The following is a 20,663-nucleotide window of genomic DNA, read 5'->3' as shown; positions in this document are numbered from 1 at the left end:
CTGGATACAAGGCACAATCTTAAGAAAGTAAGCTGTTCCCACTTTCTACATGCATTAGATAAAAACTGAGACATGTCTTTTCTCCACCGAGAGTTGGTACTTTTTTTTAAGTAAAGCATTATGTCTTTTCATTGTGACCATCACTTCCATCTGGCAGATAAAAGAACAGAATTTTAATGTCAACATCAGTTTTTAAAAAGCACTGATAAAACTTATTAAGTCCTTCAGAACCTAACCTTCCACATTAACCAGGAATCTTGAAAGAACAAGCAGGGGTATTATTTTGGGAAGAAAAGACACATGCAGCAATTACTCCTTGGGCAGCAGAGCCTGAGGCTTTGGGCCTTGGTGGACACCAAGAGTGGTCCACATGGGACTTTACACTTCAGACAGTCCCTGAGAAAACTGGCCCAGAGTTTCAGACAAAGCTGAGTTAGGATCAAACCTTTTCTTTAGATCCTAGAGATGCACAGGACAAGATGTGCTGCCTGGAAACCACAAAGCAGCTGAGAGGGTTTGGCTCTCGAGGAAGACATGTGTGAGGTTCTAGTTTTGATTATCTGGAGAGATGTGCATGGGCATGAAAGAGAATTTGACCCAGATCCCACATGTACTCTCACACTACATTCAGAGTCATGGAAAGAAACCAACAATAGAAACACCAACACCTCCAATGCGCAGGGCTTGCTCACAAATTCCAGTCATGCTCCATTTTATGGTCCTGACACCACTCTGTGTTTGGTAATCAAATATATCTGATCCTGAATTTAGAATTTTAGAGACTTGATTTATGCATTCAGCCATAGAAAAGTGAAAGCATATATTTCAAAATAAAAAAGAATAGAAGCCTTTATCTCAACAGTATGCTCTAGCTTTTCGGGGTGCAGTAGCAAAATGAGTCAGTAATTTTTTTCCCAAATACAAAGGCCCAAAAGGCAACCCAAAAAGCCTGTGTAATGAACCCTGTTTCTTCAGAATCATTTTTCTCAGGAAGCCAAAGGAAATCTGGAGTAGTTTGGAAAATATTGTTCAGTCTTATTTTCAGAAAAATGGTTGAGTGGTCTAGAGGAAAGCTAGCTTTCCTTAAGGGAAAAGTTGAGTTTTGAGCAGCTAGGCTAAAAGACAGGAAGGAAAAAATATAATTCTGAAGGTCTGGATAGATATAATAAAAGGGCAAAGACTTGCTGCTACTCTTAAAGAATCTATTGGAAAGGGAGAGATGGTTTTAGTATTTACCAGGTAATAAAGTATGGCTGGAACCCAAAGAAGTCAAACAGGATAAGGGACAAGATTACAGAAAACAAATAAAGTGACTCTCCCCAAGGGGCCAAGAGTCTGAGAAATCACTGAAAGTCAGCTTCTTAAAATGGCAAATAGGCAGTTCAATGCAAGAAAATTCAAGAAATCATGCCTTAAGGATTGGACAACTATGCCAAGTGACTACTGAAAAACTGGATAGGGTAAGACATGGAAAATCAGTGGAAAAATTCTCCAAGAATTCCTGAGCATCACTTTTGAATCTAACACGAATATTATAGGTTAGTACGTATGTACTGAGTGTGCACTTCCTTAATGTAATAGAAAACATATTAAAAGGGAGCTGGGTAGTCATTTCCAGGTTGGTCCCAAGCCTAGGTTGGCTATAGAATCTTACAGGACAATATTTTCTGGGTAGGAATTAGTGAGCACAAGAGTATATTGGGATTTATTTTAACATGAATGTTTTTGGCAGACCTGGAATCCACTGATTTCATAGTTGTCCCTGTGGAAGACCTCACAAAAGAAGTCTGAAAGAGAAAGTTAAAAATGAAGCAATGGCCAGAAAGCAAAGAGAAATAGCAAACCCAGCAATGACTCCAGGACTACATAGAATATAGAAGGGAAGAACCATACTAAGTAGCAGATTGAGCTCTTGCAAGCTCAGCCAGGCCTTCCTGGAGGAGGAGGGAACCAATAGAGACAAACAGCCAAGACAGTGTCTCCACAATTCACAATAAAGATCCCAAGATCAGGAAACAGCCATTCCTACATTAAAGAAGCAGAAGACAGAAAAAAAGAGGGACATGGAAGGAATCAGAGTCCATCAAAAATGGGAAAGAGAATGAGAGAGGTTAAATAATCCCATTAACCTTATCTAGATCACAAGATCCTAATCCAGAAGCAAAGAACAGAGGCACATGGCATCTCTTCTGCAGACATGGGCACCATAGTTGATCTTCTTGTTTTTCAGCTCCCACCAGCCTTCTGCCGCCAAATTCCAGTCCTTTTGGGTGTTCTGCCTGCTTTCCAGTCCTTATGATCTTGGAAACACCAAGTAACCTAAGACAAATCCTTTTCTTTGATTTAGTCAATTCTGAGATATAGTCCTATCAAATACAGAAAACTTCATGCCTGTAATTTTGTAGACAGTCCAGGACAGTTCTAATTCAAAGTGCTATTACAACCCCAAAGCCAAGTAAGCAGTGCCATCTCTACAGGTTTGGTGGAATATTCAAAGTATAAAAGTACAGCCACAAATATCCAACCTCCTAGCAAGGGTCACTTCCCTCCTGATGTGTTCTCTTTTCCATTGTAACTACCTACAGTTTCTTCAATTATTGCTTTTGCCAGTTTAAACATATAGCTGTGTTCACAAGGAAGACAGAAAAAACTCTAGGAGCAAGAAAAAGAAAGGAAGACTGAAAGTCAGAGCAGGAGTTATAAAAGTTAATGTTAAAATTGTCCTTGAAATTAGGGGTAAGAGGGACTAATGAGTTATTGGACATCAAAATGAGACTAATTCACTTGGGTCCTTGGTTTCAATGCCAGGGAAGAGACCCAAGAAAAAGCCTGGGTTAGGAGCTAGAAGTGAGAGCCTGAATAAACCAGAAGTTTCAGATTGCTACCTTCTCAGTGAAAGGGAGATTAGAAAAGCTCTACTTAATAGCCCAAAAGAAAGGAGTCAGAAAAGCATCTCTGTTAAAGTGAAAAAATAAAAATACAAAGCTCTTATGAGAAGTGAAAGTTTCCAAGATTATCTCATGAGTAAGCTTGGGTACCAAATTTATATTATATGGAAAACATAGAATTCCCAAGCTATGAAATGAATATAAAAATACATCCCAGACTGGTAATTCCACCAGGGTGCCTGTCAGAAACAAACCAAAACCACTCTGCTTATCCACAACACCTCTCCACACACACACACACACACACACACACACACACACACATGAGCTCACAATAAAAAATTTAAAACACATCAGAAAATGATGTGCCAAACTGTGCTAAGAGGTGGAACTAAAGAATTGGCAAGCAAATACTATGTCTCTGTCCTCAAGGAACACACAGTATATCAGAGCAGAAATACAGTGAATAGCAACACAGATACTCATTTAATTACAATCGTGATAGATACTAAGCAGAGTACGTACAGGGCAAATAATCTGAAGGAATGTAAAAAAAATCTGTGAAAAGTACTTCTACCTTTCTATTAAAATATGAACAACTTAACTAGAAAGGGAATAAACTAATATTTCAATGGCAAGGGATGTCAGTGAATACATACTTACAGGCACTCATAAATAATTTTAGAATTATTTCAGTTGTAGTCAAATAATTGACATTCCCAGCTTCTTTCCACTGATAGTTTAAATGCTTTTACATGTTAATATGTATTTATGATATAAACTGTATTTAAGATTTACAATTGTTGAAGGTATTAAGAATTATATAAAATATCCTTATCTCAACTAGCAAAAACCCTTGGTCCTTCTTATTTTTGCTTATACTCTCTCTTCAACAAAATTAGAGATAAGGGAAAAATTAGTTTCTGCCTGGTTGGGGGGGTGGGGGGGAGAGGGAGGGGGCTAAGCTAGGGGGCAGGGGAAAGGGGGGGAGAAATGACACAAACATTGTATACACATATGAATAAAAGAAAAAATTAAAAATTTAAAATTAAAAAAATAAAAAAGTTGATGATAAAAAAAGAAAAGAAAGCTCTAAGAGTCAACATTCTATCATTCCACCAATCACATTTTATTAATTTCATTTTAACATCTTTCCATAGTCAGCAATTCAAAGTAACAAAACATTTTGCAAATGATATATGGTATTTCACCAAGGACATGTAACACCTGTCAATTGTCTCAAGTTTATTTACGGTGCTAAAGTTGTCTATACTTTGAGAGAAAAACAAGCATACAAATGATAAATGTTATAAAATATGTTCTATGTTATCAATATATCTATCTCATTTATCAAAAGGCAACCCTCAGATTCAAACTAAGGCAGATTAATTTAATTTTTTTATTTTATTGTTTAATACTTGCCTAACCTTGATGTATCAATTTTTAAACTTCCCAAAGGAAATACAGTTAAGAGTTAGGATTGTGAATTAAGTGGTTGCAAATAATCCTGCTTACAATTAAAGAAGTCAGAAAAACAGGCTTTCAAAAACGTTAAGACTAAATTATTCATTATCTGGTTACAAAGATGCTCACTACCAAACAAGGCTCTCCATCACTATAAAGTTTGTCTTAAAATTTACTTTTTTGCCTTTTAAAAAAAAAATTTGGAACACCTACATATTTACAGAAAAATTGCAAGTACAATATGAGGAACTTTTTATCTGATACTAAGTTACTAACCAGAAGTCCCATCTTTCTAGAATGTAGTAGTGGGTATTTTGTACTAATAAGAATATTCTTCTGCATAGCCAATCTATGGCCATCCAAATCAGGAGCTAACACAGACACATTGCTACCATGTAATTCTCACACCCCATTCAGGTTTTTCCAGTAGTCCCGATGTACCAACAAGTCTAATTTAGAATCATGAATTACTCTTAGTTCTCATGTGTCTTTTGTCTCCTTCAGTCTTTCCTTGTTTTCCATGACTTTGTCACTTTTGTAAACTGCTGGCCAGTTATTCTGTATGATTTTCATCAGTTGTGGTTTAGGATTAAATTCAGGCGTCTTTAGAAGAAATATCACAAAAGTGATATTACATTCTTATATCATCCTATCAATTTGTCCTTTGATTCATGATAATCATATCAGTCCCATGATAAAGGTGGTGTGGGCTAAACCTCTCCATTATACATTACTCTGACCCCCCATCTAATTAACAAGTATTTTGTGGCAAGTACTTTGAAACTTTGTAATATCCCTTCCCTTCAAACTTTCTATGTGTTCTTTTATTTATTTACATAAGTATGGACTCTTGGCTTCCCATTTTATTCAATGGCTTCTGATCTACTGCTATCATTATTTATTTTGATGCTCAACTTGCCTTCCATTTGACCAGAGGGAGCCCATTCACACTGGCTTCCATGCCCTTTGACATGCCCTCATCTTTCTTTGAGCACTTCCTTCCTTTCTGAAACAAGAGGTTTTGGACTCGCCTTGCAATCAGCCATTTCTTTTTTGTAGAAAATAAGCTTGGTTCTTTTTTTGTAGAAAATAGCATTTTAAAAGCAAGATCCAGTTGTCCCATGGCACTCATCAGATACACTCACTGATTTTGGAGTTTCACTGTTCCCCACTTCTCTCAGCACACAGAGCTAGAGAAGAACTGTATTTATTTAGGGTGTGCACTCACATATGTATGCATACACATACATACAGTTAACATCTATATTTATTATTGTATCTATCTGAATACATTGAAAACTATGCATTTTCACCATCTCTCCAATTGCAATTTCATTTCATCAGGTTCTAGATTTAGTTTTCTGATTTTCTGTATTTTTAATTCTTTTCTCCAATAGAGAAAAATCTAGCTTATTGCTAATGTACTTAATTATTTGGACAGTCTCCCCATCTGTAACTAATCTGTCTTTTCCCAGCCCCATTTCACCCTCCTCTAAGTCCCTACATCCTACTTGGCTTCCCCACATGTATGGTTGGGTAATCCCCAACCATAGACTGATCATTCCCTCCCATACACACATTGGCTTTACTCTTCTTGGGTACCAACATGACCCACTGCCCACCCCTCCGTGGGGTGCATTCTTCACTCTCTATTCCTCTCTGCACTTTTTAGCCCACCTTGTTCCACCCACCAAACCAACTCAGGACTGAGTTGTTCACCAAGGTGTGAGGAATGAGAAAATCCAAAGAAAATTTTGAAATCTATGCAAAAGCTATTCATTTTTTCATTCTTTGTGCTATTAAAACATATGAAAGAGTAATAAAAGTACAAGATCTGGATCCTCCAGAGTCTCAGCTACTTTTAAGTTAGTAGGTTGTATATGTGTGAATGTTATATGTGTTTAGTGTTTTACGCCACAGCATCCGGGTCAATCACAGATGCTCTGCATTCCTTACTTCCTGTTGGAGTTGACACTCTTGTCAGAAAATGGTAACAGAGTAAGTCATTGCCCCTTGCCTATGGGGAATACATTTTAAGACACCCCTTCAGATAGTTTCCCTATCTCTACTATGGTTTTTCCTGTAAATAGATCCTCAGATTTAATGTCTTTACCACCTTAACTCAGCACACATCATGCACTGCAGCTGTAACTTTTTGCAGTTGCAGTGTGACAGCAAAGCCAGAAAAAATTTCTTGTTCCTTCTTCACAATTTCATGGACAGAAGATTTGTTCTGATTGTATATCTTAGCATGTCAGCATGTGATTTTTTTTTTCATTTCTTATAAAAAGGAAAAACATTGACTCTTTTACTTAAAGGAAGCATTTCATGCTTCTCTTTAGGTTATCTGAGTTGCCAGTGTCACTACTCCTGCATTTGGGGTCCATTATGAAGCAAAATAAAGGTTACCTGAACACAAGTACTGCAGTACAATGACAGTTAATCTGACAACCAAGGCAAGCTACTCAGAGACTAGCTGGCAGGTCGCTCACAGTGTGGACACACTAGACAAAGGGATGATTCTCATTCTGAGTAGGACATTGCAAGATTTCCATCACACTACTCAGAATGATGTGCAATTTAAAACTTACAAATTGTTTCTGGAATGTTTTTCCTTTTTGTTTTCTTTTTCTGTGTGTGTGTATGTATGTATGGACACCAAACCCAGGGCCTCACACATTCTAGACTTTACCACTGAGTTTCACCACCTGCCTTATTGGAATTTTCCATTTAATATCTTCAGGTCTCAGTAACAGAAAAAATGGAAAGTAAAATTGTGGAATAGGATTAGGCCTTTTTCTGGACCTCCCTCTATTAAGGGGAAAAAGGCCAGTTTATATAATTTTTGGATGTCTTTCCTTTGTTTTTGAGAAACAGAGTGAAAAGTCAACAAACCTTTAAAAGGAAAGCTCTCTTTCTAAAATTTAAAAATAATAAACCAAAATTTTTAACTAAGAAATACTAAAATGTCTCATAGGTTTCATTTGCTTTCATTGGAGGTAAGGTAACTTTTCTAGAAAAAGGCCATTTCTTACCTGTTGGGAAAGTTCTAGGAACTCTCTCATCATGACACCATAGGAAGGGTCCATCTCTTTTTAATTTAAACAAGTTGGGAAGCTCAGCTTTATTGTTATGCAGAAGGCAAGATCACAATCACCATTGTCCAGGGTTAGGGCCTTATTCACCAGGTCTAGAATTTGACCACAAAGGCCAAGGACCAGAGAGCTGATCTCTAAAGTTTGCCCTAACCCCTCTAGTGAGTGAAACTAGACACACCCAGGCATTCCTGTCATTCCTGGCTTGAAGGATAGTCCCACCCCCCCCCACCCTTGGAATTGGTTATCCCAAGTGGGCAATTGGGTGTGACAGCATAGAGGGGCCTCCCCAGGGCTATATTTAACCTGACTTTTTCTGCTTACAGAATTTCTAGTGGGGCAGCCCCAGGTTCTGGAGATTCACTCCAGCTGGGAAATGTGAGAACTCAGCTGGCCTGTGGCAAGGTTGGTATTCTTAGCTAAAACTTGGGGAGTTCAGGATTGTCATCTACTTTGGACCTCAGGGTGGGAAACACAAAACAGAGCCAAGCAAGAGGAGTGGAGTAGGAGCAGCAGGCTGGCTCTGAAGTTCCTCAGCAACCAACTGCTGAGCTCACTGAGGGAGGAGGACGGCAAGCCCTGGGACAGGAAAGCAGGCCTGGCCTTTCCCCAGCAAGAGAGTGAGTCCCTCCCCTTAGGGTGAAGCCCTGGAGCTCCTCCTACAGGCCAGGTATTCTGAGGGAAGCTCTCACACCTACCTGTGTGCTATATCCTGTTGCATGACCCTCGGGTTATACTTTAGAAATATGGATTCTAGACACCATCTCTGACTTTAAACTAGAGACTCTGACAGAGGGTCTCATAGCCCAGGAAGATCAAGCCCTCCAGGTGATGCCATGTACACTAGAGTTTGAGAATCATTGGTCTAATCACACAGTCACCAACATTCATAAAGAATAGCATTTTATGGGACTGGTGGAGTGGTTCAAATGGTAGAGTGCCTGCCTAGCAAGCATGCACTGAGTACCACCACCAAAAAAAAAAAACCCCAAAACAAAAACAGTAACAACTCACTGGCAGTAATTATTTTTTAATCAATGAACTTTAGTTGTAAAACATTTTTAGATGTATCCCCAAAATTGAGCAGATAGGAAAGAGAGCAATAACTTTTACTAAACTCTTTTTTTTCTGCTGTATAATCCTGTTCATACTAAAGACATCAACTGAGTTTTTGCTATCAAAGATTGACAGTAGAGTCCAAGAAAATACAGGCTAAAACAACACATTTTCTTTCAGTTTTGGAGGTCAGAAGCCTGAAATCAACCTCAGTGGACTAAAATTAAGGAGTCATTAGGGCTGCTCTCATCTGAAAACTCTCAGGGTAGAATCTGTTTCCTGCCTTTCTCAGCTTGTACTGATTGGCAGCATTCCTTGGATGGTGCTCCCTTCCTGCATCTTTAAAGCACAGCCTTCCAATCTACATGCATCATCCATATCACTGTCTCCTACGACCCTCCTGCCTCCTTCTTAAAAGGATACTGTGATGACATCAGCCCCTCCTGGAGCATCCAGGACAATCTCTCCATCTAAAATCCTCAACTTAATCACATCTGCACATTCCTTTTGCCTTGCAAGGTAGTCCTGGGGATAAGGACTTCGTCATCTTTGGAGAGCCATTATTCAACTCTGTTCTAGTCAATACAGTACACTCATGTGGGTTACTGAGTGCTTGACATGTAGCTCATTTGAATTCAGATGTGCTGTAAGAGTACTGAAACTTAAAGATCTGTTACTTAAAAAGGTAAAATAATTCATTAATAATAATTATATTGATTGCATGTTAAAATGATAAATGTTGGGTGTATTGAGTTGTATAAAATAGTCATTAATAATTACATGTCAAAATATTAAAATGTTGGATTATTGAGTCACATAAAACAAGTATTAAAATTAGGTTCATTTATTTCTTTTTGCTTTTTCAAATGCAGCTACTAGGTAATTTTAAATTATACTGGTGGCTGACATTATATTTCTATTGGATGGTGCTACTGTAGACCATAAAGGAATATAACTTTCAATTGCTTCATTTTTATCTTACTCACACTGGTAACATTTCTTCTTTCAACCTTCTCTAGGGAGAACAATTCCTCAAAATCCAGATTGCAAATCACGAGGAATATTGTATTTGGGAAATGCACAACTAAATTCCTCACTAGATAACAGTAGCAACAACAAAAACACATTTATCTAGCATCTTGTGTTCTTTTAAAGCACTCTCATAAAGAATTCTTTCACCAAGTCTCTCTCACAACTCTGTGAGAGAGGCATTGTTCCCACTTTTCAGAGAAGGAAACCGAGTCCAAGGGAAACAAATTTGCCAGAGTACCACCCAGGTGGCACCCAGGTAATGTACACCCTGAGCCCAGGTGTATGGGTCTCTGCACCCAGGGCTGCCTGGGCAGATGGCTTGGCTTGGCTTCCTCCACTTCCTGAGTTGTGTTACTTACCACATTCCTAAATTTCAGACATCTCAGAATTATCCCTCTTTACCCCAAAATTTTGCTCCTTGTTGTTCTGGACACATCTTGGTAATTTTTTTTTTTTTTAAATTCTTAAATACCTAAGGGTGTATGTCTTACCTAGTCACTTAAGGAAGAGGATTTTCTGCTGAGTCGACTCTTCAGTGGCACTCAGCTCCCTCTTCATACTGGGCATTTGGTGGAAGACCCTCAATTTTAATGATCATCCTCCCCATTCTTTCCACACCCACCAACTGCTCATCCAGGTACAATGCTCAGTTGTGACCTCCAGCAGGAGTATATACCCCTCCCCCAAAGAAACCAGAGGTATGATAGTTTAAACCACCTTCCTGCTTTGCTCTGATTGGACTACTTTTGGAGTTGGACAGGCAATTGTGCATTTTGGCAAAAGGCTGCTGTCATGAGAATTAGAAAACATCCACTAAGAGGAAAGCAAATGTTAAGGTCAGCAAGGATTCCTCTTACCCAGGCAGCACTTCCATGGCACCCCCTTCCCCTCTTCCAGACACAGAGCTCCTAAACCCCTTGGAATTTCCTGAGTGATAGGAGGGATAAGAGCACTTTTCATTCTAATGAAGTGATTCTTGGGCTCCTGATGGGCCCCTAAATAACTTCAGGATGGGAGCTGTTTGCTAGAAAGTCCAAACCTTGAATGAAAGCCTGAAGTTTTCAGCCTCACTTCCCAAAAAGTGGGGGAGGGGGAGAAAGTGAAAATTGAACTAACAATTATCATACCTCTGTGATTAAATGTCCATAAAACTCCTAAATATTAGGATTAGGAGAATTTCTGAGTTGGCCAACACTTACACATGCAGGAAGAGGTGCACCCCAACTCCATGGGGAACAGAAGTTCCTACACTAGGGATGTTTCTGTGTCTTGCTTTATTTACGTGTTTATTTATATACATCATCATAAAGCAATAAGTGTAAGTAAACTGTCTTCCCAAGTTCTGCGAGGTGTCCTAGCAAATTATCAAACCTGAAGAGGAGGTGGTTGAAGCCTCTGATTTATACCTGGTTGGTCAGAAGTGCAGATGGCCCAGGACCTGCTTCTGACATATGAAGTGGAGGCTGAACTTGTGAGATCTGACATTAACTCTAGGTAAACTGTCAGAGTTGAATTGAATTGTCAGACACTTAGCTGGTGTCAAGGAGTTGGAGAAGTGTGTTGGAAAAGACATCTGGTGTCAGGAGGAAAAGAGCATGTCAGTTCCTCAACTGTCACAAGAGTGAGAGGGGAAAAGAAAGCAAAATGGCACAGTGTCCTGCTTGTTGCTCACCTTAAAAATACAGCTTTCAGATCTAGAAAAGTCCACTACCTCAGTTTACATGTGAGAAAACCAGGATCAAGATTGACTGACTTCCCTAAAATCTCTTAACTTCTTAGTATCCATTAGTAGTGAACTCCCATTTCCAATTTTGTTCGAACAAAATGTTTCAAAAGAATCACAGGGAAATATTAAGCAAAGCAATGCAGTTTTGATTTCCAAATCACATTACAGAGGCATGGCATCTTTCAGGATGAGGCTCTGAAACAGACATATGAAGGTGAAAATCATGTACTGTCAAAATAATCCTTGAAAATCCTCAAGAAAGAGCCACATTGGGACCAATGTACCATCTTTCAATAAATCCCATGTGGTATTTCCAGTGATGCTACAGACTTATCAGCCGATAAATTTCTTGGCTTGAGGTTGAGACAAAAAGGCACAAATCTTAAACACAGGATCATACATAGAAGTCTAAGACAGATGCCCATAGGGCTCCTGAGTCTGAAACCAATAGCAGATACTCCTCTACCATCTTGCTCTCTCACTCCAGGGCACTGAGTGGAAATTGGGTAGAAGGACTCATATGATCTATATGGTTTTATTTTTCCCTGTACTCCTGGTGTAGGGTTTATTGATGAGTTAGAAACTAAACTTCCAAAGTTCAAGGATCTTTGTTTTGCTCACCAATTTATCCCCAAGTGCCTGCACATAAGTGTTTGTCAAATGAATTGATGAATCTATTCCTCTTTTTAAAGTCCAAGCTGTTCAGTTGAATTCTTATAAACTAAGTTATTTCGGTCTAGTACATGGTTTTCACCTTTTGGGGAGTCATGCCATAAAAATCCACACTAAACTATTCAGTGGAGATTTTTCACTTCTCAGGGTGCCTATGGATCCCCCAATTAAGATTTCCTGGTACTATCAACCTTGAATAGGCTGCTTTGGCAAAATTATACCTTCATGGCTTCAGAGAGACTTAATTTCGTAATTGCAGAAGGGCTTTTTGTTAAAGTGCTGGAAACCAAAGGTTCTCTTCAAATGCCATCAATCTTTATACTCTCTCTACAACAAAATTAGAAATAAGGGCAAAATAGTTTCTGCTGGGTATTGAGGGGGTGGGGGGGAGAGGGAGGGGGTGGAGTGGGTGGTAAGGGAGGGGGTGGGGGCAGAGGGGAGAAATGAACCAAGCCTTGTATGCACATATGAATAATAAAAGAGAAAAAAAGAACTAAGAAAACAATAAAAATTAAAATAAAAAAATAAAGTGTCAATGGTCTAAGTAAACACAATGTTCTTCACAATTCACCCTAAGTTTTCTGCCCTTCTCCTAAGCCTGCATGGTAGCTCCCTGGCCCTTCCCTTCTCCAGCCTCTTACAGAGTTTCAGCACCAATCCTGAATGGCAAAATGGATCACATGCAGGATCTCACTGGATCCCCAGCAAGCCTGTTGAAGAATTGACATGTATTTGTAACCATAAGATCTGATGGTTTGGACATGGAAAAATGCACCATAGGAGCACACTCAAACAACTGCTATAAGGTGAGCTAACCCGGGCAACTGCCAGCAGGCTGAGAGGAAAACACAGTTTACAGGTGCCCAGCACCCTTCAGCAGAGCCCACAACCGAGACAACACTGCTGCAGAATCCTCAGGAATGGCAAGCAGAGCAGCCAGTGCCCCAGGGCATCAGTGGCTCTTTTTTAAGAAAGAGAAAAGGAAGAAAGACAGGAGACAGAGCTGGGGAGGAGGACAATTTAGGAAAGAGCTGCTGATTCATTAATCCAAAGATACATCACCCCATGACTCCACACCCAGGTAAAAAATGCACTTTAACAGAACATACTCTCCTGACCTGCACAGCGATCGTCTTTCTGAAGAATAGTAAGCATTGTGTACTATACCAGCTGTAAAGCAGCTTTAGCAACAGAAACTCTTAGGAGGTAAGAAATAGTCAAAGATGAGATCATACTGGATTAGGGTGCTCCCTACACCCAGTATGACTGGTGTCCTTACAAGTGATAGGAGAGAACACACGAGACTCACAGGGAAGAAGGCTCTGTGATGATGGAGGCAGACATTTGAGTGAGACAGCTACACACCAAGGAACACCCAGGATTATTCACCAGAAGATGGGGAAGGAAGGAGTCTCCCATAGAGCCTTCCAAGGGAGTAAAACCAACAAACACCTTGATTTTGAATGTGTAGCCTCCAAAACGGTGAGCAAATAATTTTCCCTTCTTTTAAGCCACCAGTTAGTGGTGATTTGTTATAGCTGCCCTAGGGAACTAACATTGCATCTGTCTATCTTAGCTAGTTCCAGATAAATCTCCACACAGTCATTCATTCACAAATAGCTAATAGGTACCCACTATGTACCAGGTACTCAACCAGTAATGAATAGAAACATTGAAAAAAATCTCTTTGTGGACATACATTAGAATAATATAAGGAAAGAGAAAACAGTCAAAATAAAGACATGAAATACATAGTTTGTCAAGGGGTGATAAGTTCAAGATGGGGTCCTACAGAATGCGGTGGGGTACTAGCTTTTAAATCAAATAAATTGAATACTTTCAGTGGAATTTGCTACAAATGTTAAACTCTGATTCTTTTTTTTTTTTTTTTGTGACAGTATTAGGGTTTAAACCCAGGGCCTCACACTTGCTAGGCAGCTATCTACCACTTGAGCCCTCTGTCAGCCCCAAACATTAAACTCTGTATTCTAATTCTTTATTATTATAAGAAATGATGCCATAAGTAAGGGAATATATTGGGAGAAAAGAGGCTCTCTCTATTATATGAAAGTTTCTGCTGTTAAAACAGAAACCATCAGTTCAAGCTCATTGGGAAGGGGAGAAAGCAAATCCATAAGCAAAAATTATCAAGACCAAAGTGAAGAACCCCAAAGGATTTTGTGATAAACTACATTTGTTGGTTTATTTATTGATGCATCCATCCATTTGGCAGTCAACAAATGCCTCCTGGTAGCGATTCTGTTTATTCTTTAAGTTAAAAAGAAGCAGCAAGCGATGCTGTTAATTGCCCTAGAGTCTCATTGAAAAAGAAAACTCATTCTGCAACAAAGGGGACCTTCTGTCTATGGTGTGCAATGCAGTAGTCACCAGCCACATGTGATTATTGAGCACTTGACATGTGCCTAGTGAGACTGAAGAACTCAATTTTAATGTGATTTAATTCTGATTAATTTACATTTAAATAACCACAGGCAGCTACCAGCAACTCTATTGCATACCGTCATTCCAAAATCACAGAAATTGGGCTGTGGAGAAAGGCCTGAAAGCCTCCTCACTCACTCTGAGATGGGACTAGCTTTTCAAATAAAAGCAGGTTAGGGACAAAATAGCCAAAGCAATTTTGAGCAAGACAAAAACCAAACAAAGCTGTAGGCATCACGCTTCCTGATTTCAAATTATACTACTGAGCAACAGCAATCAAAACAATCTAGTACTGGCATAAAGGCAGACAAGTGAACAAATGGAACAGAATAGCAAGCCCAGAAGCAAATCCAGGCACGTGTGGTCATCTGATCTTTGACCAGGGTGCCAAGAATATGCAATGGGGAAAAGACAGTTTCTTCAACAGATGGTGTTGGGAAAACTGGATATTCACATGTAAAAGAATAAAATTGAACCCTTATCTCCCACCATTCACAAAAGTCAAGTAAAAATAGATTAAAGACTTAAGCATAAGACCTGAAACCATAAATCTCCTGGAAAAAAACATAAAGGAAAAAACTTCCTGGATTTGGCTGTTGGAATAATTTCTTGGCTATGATACCAAGAGTGTAGGGAACAAAAGTGGATAAAGGGGATATCATCAAACTAAAATGCCTCTGCATTGCAAAGAAACAGTTAACAAAACAAAGTCATATGCATAGTGAGAAAAAAATACATCAAATAAATGATTAATGTCCTAAAATACAAGGAACTTCTAACACTCAATAGCAAAAATATGAATAAATAAATAAATAACCTGATTTTTAAAATAGGTAAAAGACTTGGATAGACATTTCTCCAGTGAAATTGCACAGATGGCCAATAGGTATACGAAAGGTAGCTCAGCATCTGTAAACATTAGGGAAATACAAATCAAAACCACAATAAGATATCACCTCATACCTGTTGGGATGGCTATTATCAAAACACAAAACATTAAAGGTGTTAAATTGAAGAAAAGAGAAGCCTGTGTCCTGTTGGTGGGAATGTAAATTGAAAAACAGTATGGCTGTCCCTCAAAAACTACAAATAGAACTGCCATATGACCAGCCATCCCACTTCTGCATGTATAAAGAAAAGAGTACACAATAGGAGCTTGAAGAGAAATCTCCACTCCCTTCTTCATTACAGCACTCGTCACGATAGCCGAGATGTGGAAGCAGCCTGAGTGTCCAATGATGGATGAATGGATAAAGAAAACTGTATGCACATACAATGGAATATTGCTCAACCTTAAAAAAGAAACCCTGCCATTTGCAACAAGATAGATGATGGAGACATTATGCTAAATGAAGTAAGCCAGACACAGGAGGACAAATACTACATGATCTCACTTACTATGAGGAATCTGAAATAGTCAACTCATAGAAGCAGAGAGTAAAACAGTGGTTGCCTAGAGAGCAGGACATGAGAAGGTATTGGAAAAGAGCTATGAAATTTCAGTAATGCAGGCAGGTTCAGTGGTTCTTAACTGTAATTCCAGCTATGTGGAAGGCAGAGGATCACAGACTGATGCTAGCCTGGGCAAAACATCACACTGTGTGAAAAATAGCTGAAGCAAAAAAGGTTGGGGGCATGGCTCAAGTGGTAGAATGCCTGCCTAGCAAACATAAGGCCCTAAGTTCAAATCTCGGTACCACCAAAAAAACCCACCAAGTTTCAGTAATGCAAAATTAACAGATCCTAAAAATCTGCTATGTACATATTTCCTATAGTTAGCAAAATATATTGTACACTTAAATTGTTGCTAATAGGATAAACCTTATGCTAAGTGTTCTTAGAACAAAACGATAGCAACAATAACAAGGAAAGCAAAAGGAAGTGTTTGGAGGGGATGGATTGGCATTGTAGGGATGACTTTACGGGCAGTCTTGTTCCAAACTCATCAAGCTGTACACTTTAAATATGTACACCTTATTGTATGTCAATACCCCAATAAGGTGTTTTTTTTTTTAAAGTTAGGGAGCCTTCTATAATTATCACATGATACTTCTAGTACACATTTATTTCCTTCATTCAGTGTCCTTACAGGGGTCAATCCTATCAGTCCCATTTTCTGATGGAGGAATCCAAGGCTCAGAAAAGTTATTTGTCTTGTCCAGAGCCTTGTATTTTTTATAAAGAGAGCTGGAGCTCTGATACCAAAGCCTGTGTTCTTTCCACCAAGGCACACCATCTACAGCATCTTTAACTCTCAAGATTTCTTCCATTTCCACCTTCTGAATAGTTCTAAAATAGTGTGTGTGTGTGTGTGAGAGAGTGTGTGCGTGTGTGTGTGTACGTGTGTGTTTTGAGGAACAATGAATGGGCCCAACTGAGTGATAGTTGTGCATCTAGTACTTCACACAAGCCAGCATACTTTAGGCAAGGAGCACTGGCTTCTATTTAGTTGGGAAGGGTGGATGGGGCCAACTGGACGTGAATGTGTATTTGCTGACTAACTTAGTCAGGTAGAAGTGACAGGCTAACCTTTCCCCGGGATGTGTTCACCAACAATTTGTTGTTACAGCTCTCCTGGTCCTGGAAGCTCACAGTACACAGCAGTAGAGACATTTTCAAACCGTAAGGCCACACACATCTTTGTGTTAAGAAGTCTGGAAGTGAAGGAGGACAAAATGAGGAAAAGAGCACCTCAGTACCAACATGAAGATCTGAAATATAGGTTGTAGGGAGTGGCTATTTCTACCTCTCTGGAGTAATACTCCAGAGAGCTACTCAGCTCTACTGCTCCTCCCACCTTCCCCACTGCCCCCCTACAGTGGAGGAGGTCAACTGATGGCCTGGCAGGGCAACAGCGCTGGCAAGTGCTGAAATCCAGTAGAAGCTGTGTAACAAGGACTGAGAGGCAGCTTTGGCTAAAAGCCCTAACTGTTCACTTGGGCCTGCAGATGCCTGATAGATAACTAAAAGCAAGATGAAAGCTCATCATCTCCACCTTCACCTTGGTCTCCTTTGCCTTAAACTTTGGGTCAGATTCCTGCTCAACATTACATGTAGACACACTAAAGAGTATCTGTCTAAAAACTGGTCATACAAGGTTGTTTAGCCAGAAATTCACCTAACCTCCATCTTCTCCCTTCTAGGCTGAAGGCACCAAGATAAAAGTAATTAAGGCATTTTCAAGATTTGTGGGCATGATAATCAACAGCTTATCAACTGCCAGCTTTATATTGTCCAGTTCCAGAACCCACTACCCCCCCCCATACCCCAGAGTGGCACCTAGAAGCCTCCAGCTGTTTCCCTAAACCTTCCAGGAACAGTGATCCTTTAAGGAAGATCATCCCATAAGGAAACTGTCTCTGTTTGTGAGAGCAGTTACCCCTTAGTGGGGAACTGAGGCTGCCCTTCTAAGCAGGAACAATCATCTCAAGATGGGAACCAAATGGATCCCTCAAGCAGTAAGACTTCCTCTGAGTCATGCCAAACCAGACCTAAGATAATGATCAACCAGACCCCAGTTTGGTCAAGATTGCTTAACTGTTCAACCTCTTCCCCTGTATAACCTCAATCAGGGCTGAGGAAGCCTGTCCTTGTCCTTCCAGTAGGAATAGACTGAATATTAAATTCCTTTGGTACTTTGCCATTACTTTTATTTTCTTTTGTAACACACTTGTTCCAGGCCTGTTTTTTGAGACCCCTCCCCCAAGTCAGTACTCCTGGCCCATGACTCCAGCAACAGCTATGGTAGAAAATATGCCCTTCCCCAAAGAAACTGCAGCTAGCTTAGTGTGGAGGAGATACATAGAGGCACTGGTGTCCATCAAGAGTTCTGCAGCATGAGGAGGGAATTAATTTTGCAGCTTTTTTTTTTAAGTGTCACGGGAATATACTTGAAGAAATTAATAAAGCATTTCTTGATTTGTCTTTTTAACCTACTAGAAGTTCAATTTAGGTTTCCAGCATTGGTATTGTAATCCTATCCTGCAAGAAACTTTCTAGAAAGAGTTCCCGCCCCTAATTAAAAAAAAAAAAAAAAGCCTTACAGTATCTTGAAGCGTATGGAATTCTATCACCCAAATACATGCCTGTAAAAACAGTTCATCCCAGTGAAACTCTTGATATCCTGGAAAGGAGTCTACGGGAAATCAACTGCTGAGCTGAGCACCTGCGTCGTCTATGCAGACATCCAGTGTAACTTTTCAAGACCCAGAACCCTGGTTTTGGGCACCGATTTTGACCTCAATCTCATGCAACAAAATTATTGGGCATCTGGAAGCTGGTGAATGTTGTTGGCGTACCCATGAGAAATAAATCAATCATGTTTTTTTTTTCTCGTTCTCTTGGGAGATATGTCAAATTTAATGTTCTACAGCACATTTAATTTCAAAATTCTTTCCTAAAATGTGTTCTTGGACAGTAATCACCAGTGAATCCTGATTTTACTCCCTCTTTGGAAGCGGTCGGATATTCCTTCGCACTTTTGCTTCCATAAGTAAATTACTCTAAATAAAAAAAACAAAGGACAGTGTAAGCTATAAACCACAAACGGGCATCTCGAAGTCCTCTAAGTTTTGCACAATCTTCGCTGCGCATTGTTTTTGGAAAGTTTCCCGCGGGAGGGGAGTTCCACTTTATGACTTGCTTTCCAGGGGAGCTTGGTCCTGGGAGAGGGAAGCCCAGCAAAAAGCGCCTACACCGCCATCCACCGGCCTCGAGAGGACGGCACCAGGAGAGGGGCGCGCGCGGCTGGAGCCCTGAAACCCAGTCCCTGCTGGATCCGACACGACACCCGCTCCCGCCTGCCCGCCCAGCCCGGCCTCTCCGCCTGCACCGAGAGGTCGGCTGGTCCCGACGCCGCGAAGCTTGGACCCTCACAGTAGCGAGCGGATTCCAGGCCCCTAAAGACGCTCATTTGCAGGTGGCTGCAAATTAGACTCAGTTCCTGCTGGTTCAGATCAGTGGGGACCGACCGTCCGCAGTGTCCTTCCCTTCCTTCCTTTTCCTTCCCGAGCCGGGGGCTATGCGATCTCTTCCCAGGACCGAACCCTAGCAGCTCGGAACCTGCGCCCCTGGCGCCCGGCATGCGGTGTGCACAAGCCGGTAACCGGCGCAGAGAAAGTTTGCTCGCAGGGGACCCAAGAGTTCCCAGCACTCTGCAAGCGGGCTGGTTTGGGGTGCCAACGCTCGGATGATCCCCGGGGACCCACTGATCTCCGGAGACAAGCGCACGCCCTGAGTGTAAGAGGGACCGAGACCGAGACGCGCGGTGGGGACAGGAGGGAGGCTTACGTCTGGGGCGGGCGAGGCTGCCGAGCAGTGCTTCCAGCTGCCGGGCGCCTGCAACGAGGGCGCAGGGAGGAATGCGGGGACCCTCAAGGGACTGGTTCCGACGGCTCCACCTGCAGCCTCCGCAGGCGCCCGCGTGCGGCCAGGTCCACCAGGTTTGTGGAGGGCGCCGGGCAGAGGAGGGGCTCTAGGGGAAAGGTGGCATGGCTTCTGGCAAGGAGAGCGGGATCTCCGGACGGAGCCTATTCGAACGCTGAAGGAGACCCTGCCCATGACCCTGGGAGGCTCCCTGGACCCTGGGCGATCCGAGTACTGAGGGTCGGCTGCAGGGCGCGACGCTGCGAAAGCCGGAGCTCACCGACGACTGGGGAGGAAGGTGGCACCCTGGGGGAGGAAGGAACGGGGGCGGGAAGGATTGACGCGGAATTCGCCTGGACTCAGAGGTCCTGCGACCTGACTGCGGGAGGAGCGCGGACTGTGGCTCTTACCGGCTTTGGGGCCCCGGCTCGGCGGTAGCGCTCTTCCGGAGCGAGGGCCAGGGACCGTTTCGTGAACATGTCTAAGTCCTCTGTCCACTCTTATCTTGGTCGCTTTTCTGTCCTCTATGTGTCCCTGGGAGAGGCACTACGGATTCCTTTCTCCTCTCTCAGAGACTGGTTGTACTTCAAGGGACAGGAGCCCCACATTTTGTTCGCTGGGCAGATCCCACCCGCGGACCACTCCCTCCCTTCAACTCACGTCTCTGGGTCCTACCCATAACCCTTAATGACAGATCCTCCACCACCCCACCTCTCCTTGCTTTTAAAGAAGTTATTCTTCTAAGGCAGATGGAAAGCCAAGGGTCTGTAGAGGACAGCAGCAAGAAAAGGACAAGATACTTTAGAAGAGTGGTTGAGATGAAAAAAGTTACTTTTCTCCAAAGTCTCCTTATGTCATCCTACACCATTTTCTTTTAGCCAGAAAGAAGCCAACCAAAAATACCTTAAATACCATTGCTTGGAC

The 20,663-nt window shown here is 41.3% G+C and overlaps 1 protein-coding gene across 2 annotated transcripts in view; it reads right to left on the bottom strand.

Annotated features, from left to right (window-relative positions):
• Nucleotides 1–20,405, bottom strand: part of Corin (corin, serine peptidase) — a 251,062-nt gene extending 230,657 nt beyond the window's left edge. Inside the window, exon 1 of one of the 2 annotated variants that reach the window (XM_074042313.1) lies at nucleotides 20,150–20,405. Coding sequence is in view for 1 of the 2 variants with exons in the window: in XM_020158428.2 (XP_020014017.1) it covers nucleotides 19,665–19,934 (270 nt within the window). In the remaining variant the exon portion in view is untranslated. Of the gene's footprint in view, nucleotides 1–19,664; nucleotides 20,021–20,149 lie in introns of those variants that run through there. The other variant, XM_020158428.2, reaches the window with a different exon arrangement.
• Nucleotides 20,406–20,663: the final 258 nt, after the last annotated feature.

The sequence above is a fragment of the Castor canadensis genome, chromosome 9 (assembly GCF_047511655.1).
Source record: "Castor canadensis chromosome 9, mCasCan1.hap1v2, whole genome shotgun sequence".
NCBI lineage: Eukaryota > Metazoa > Chordata > Mammalia > Rodentia > Castoridae > Castor > Castor canadensis.
This window is presented reverse-complemented; position numbering and strand designations above follow the sequence as displayed.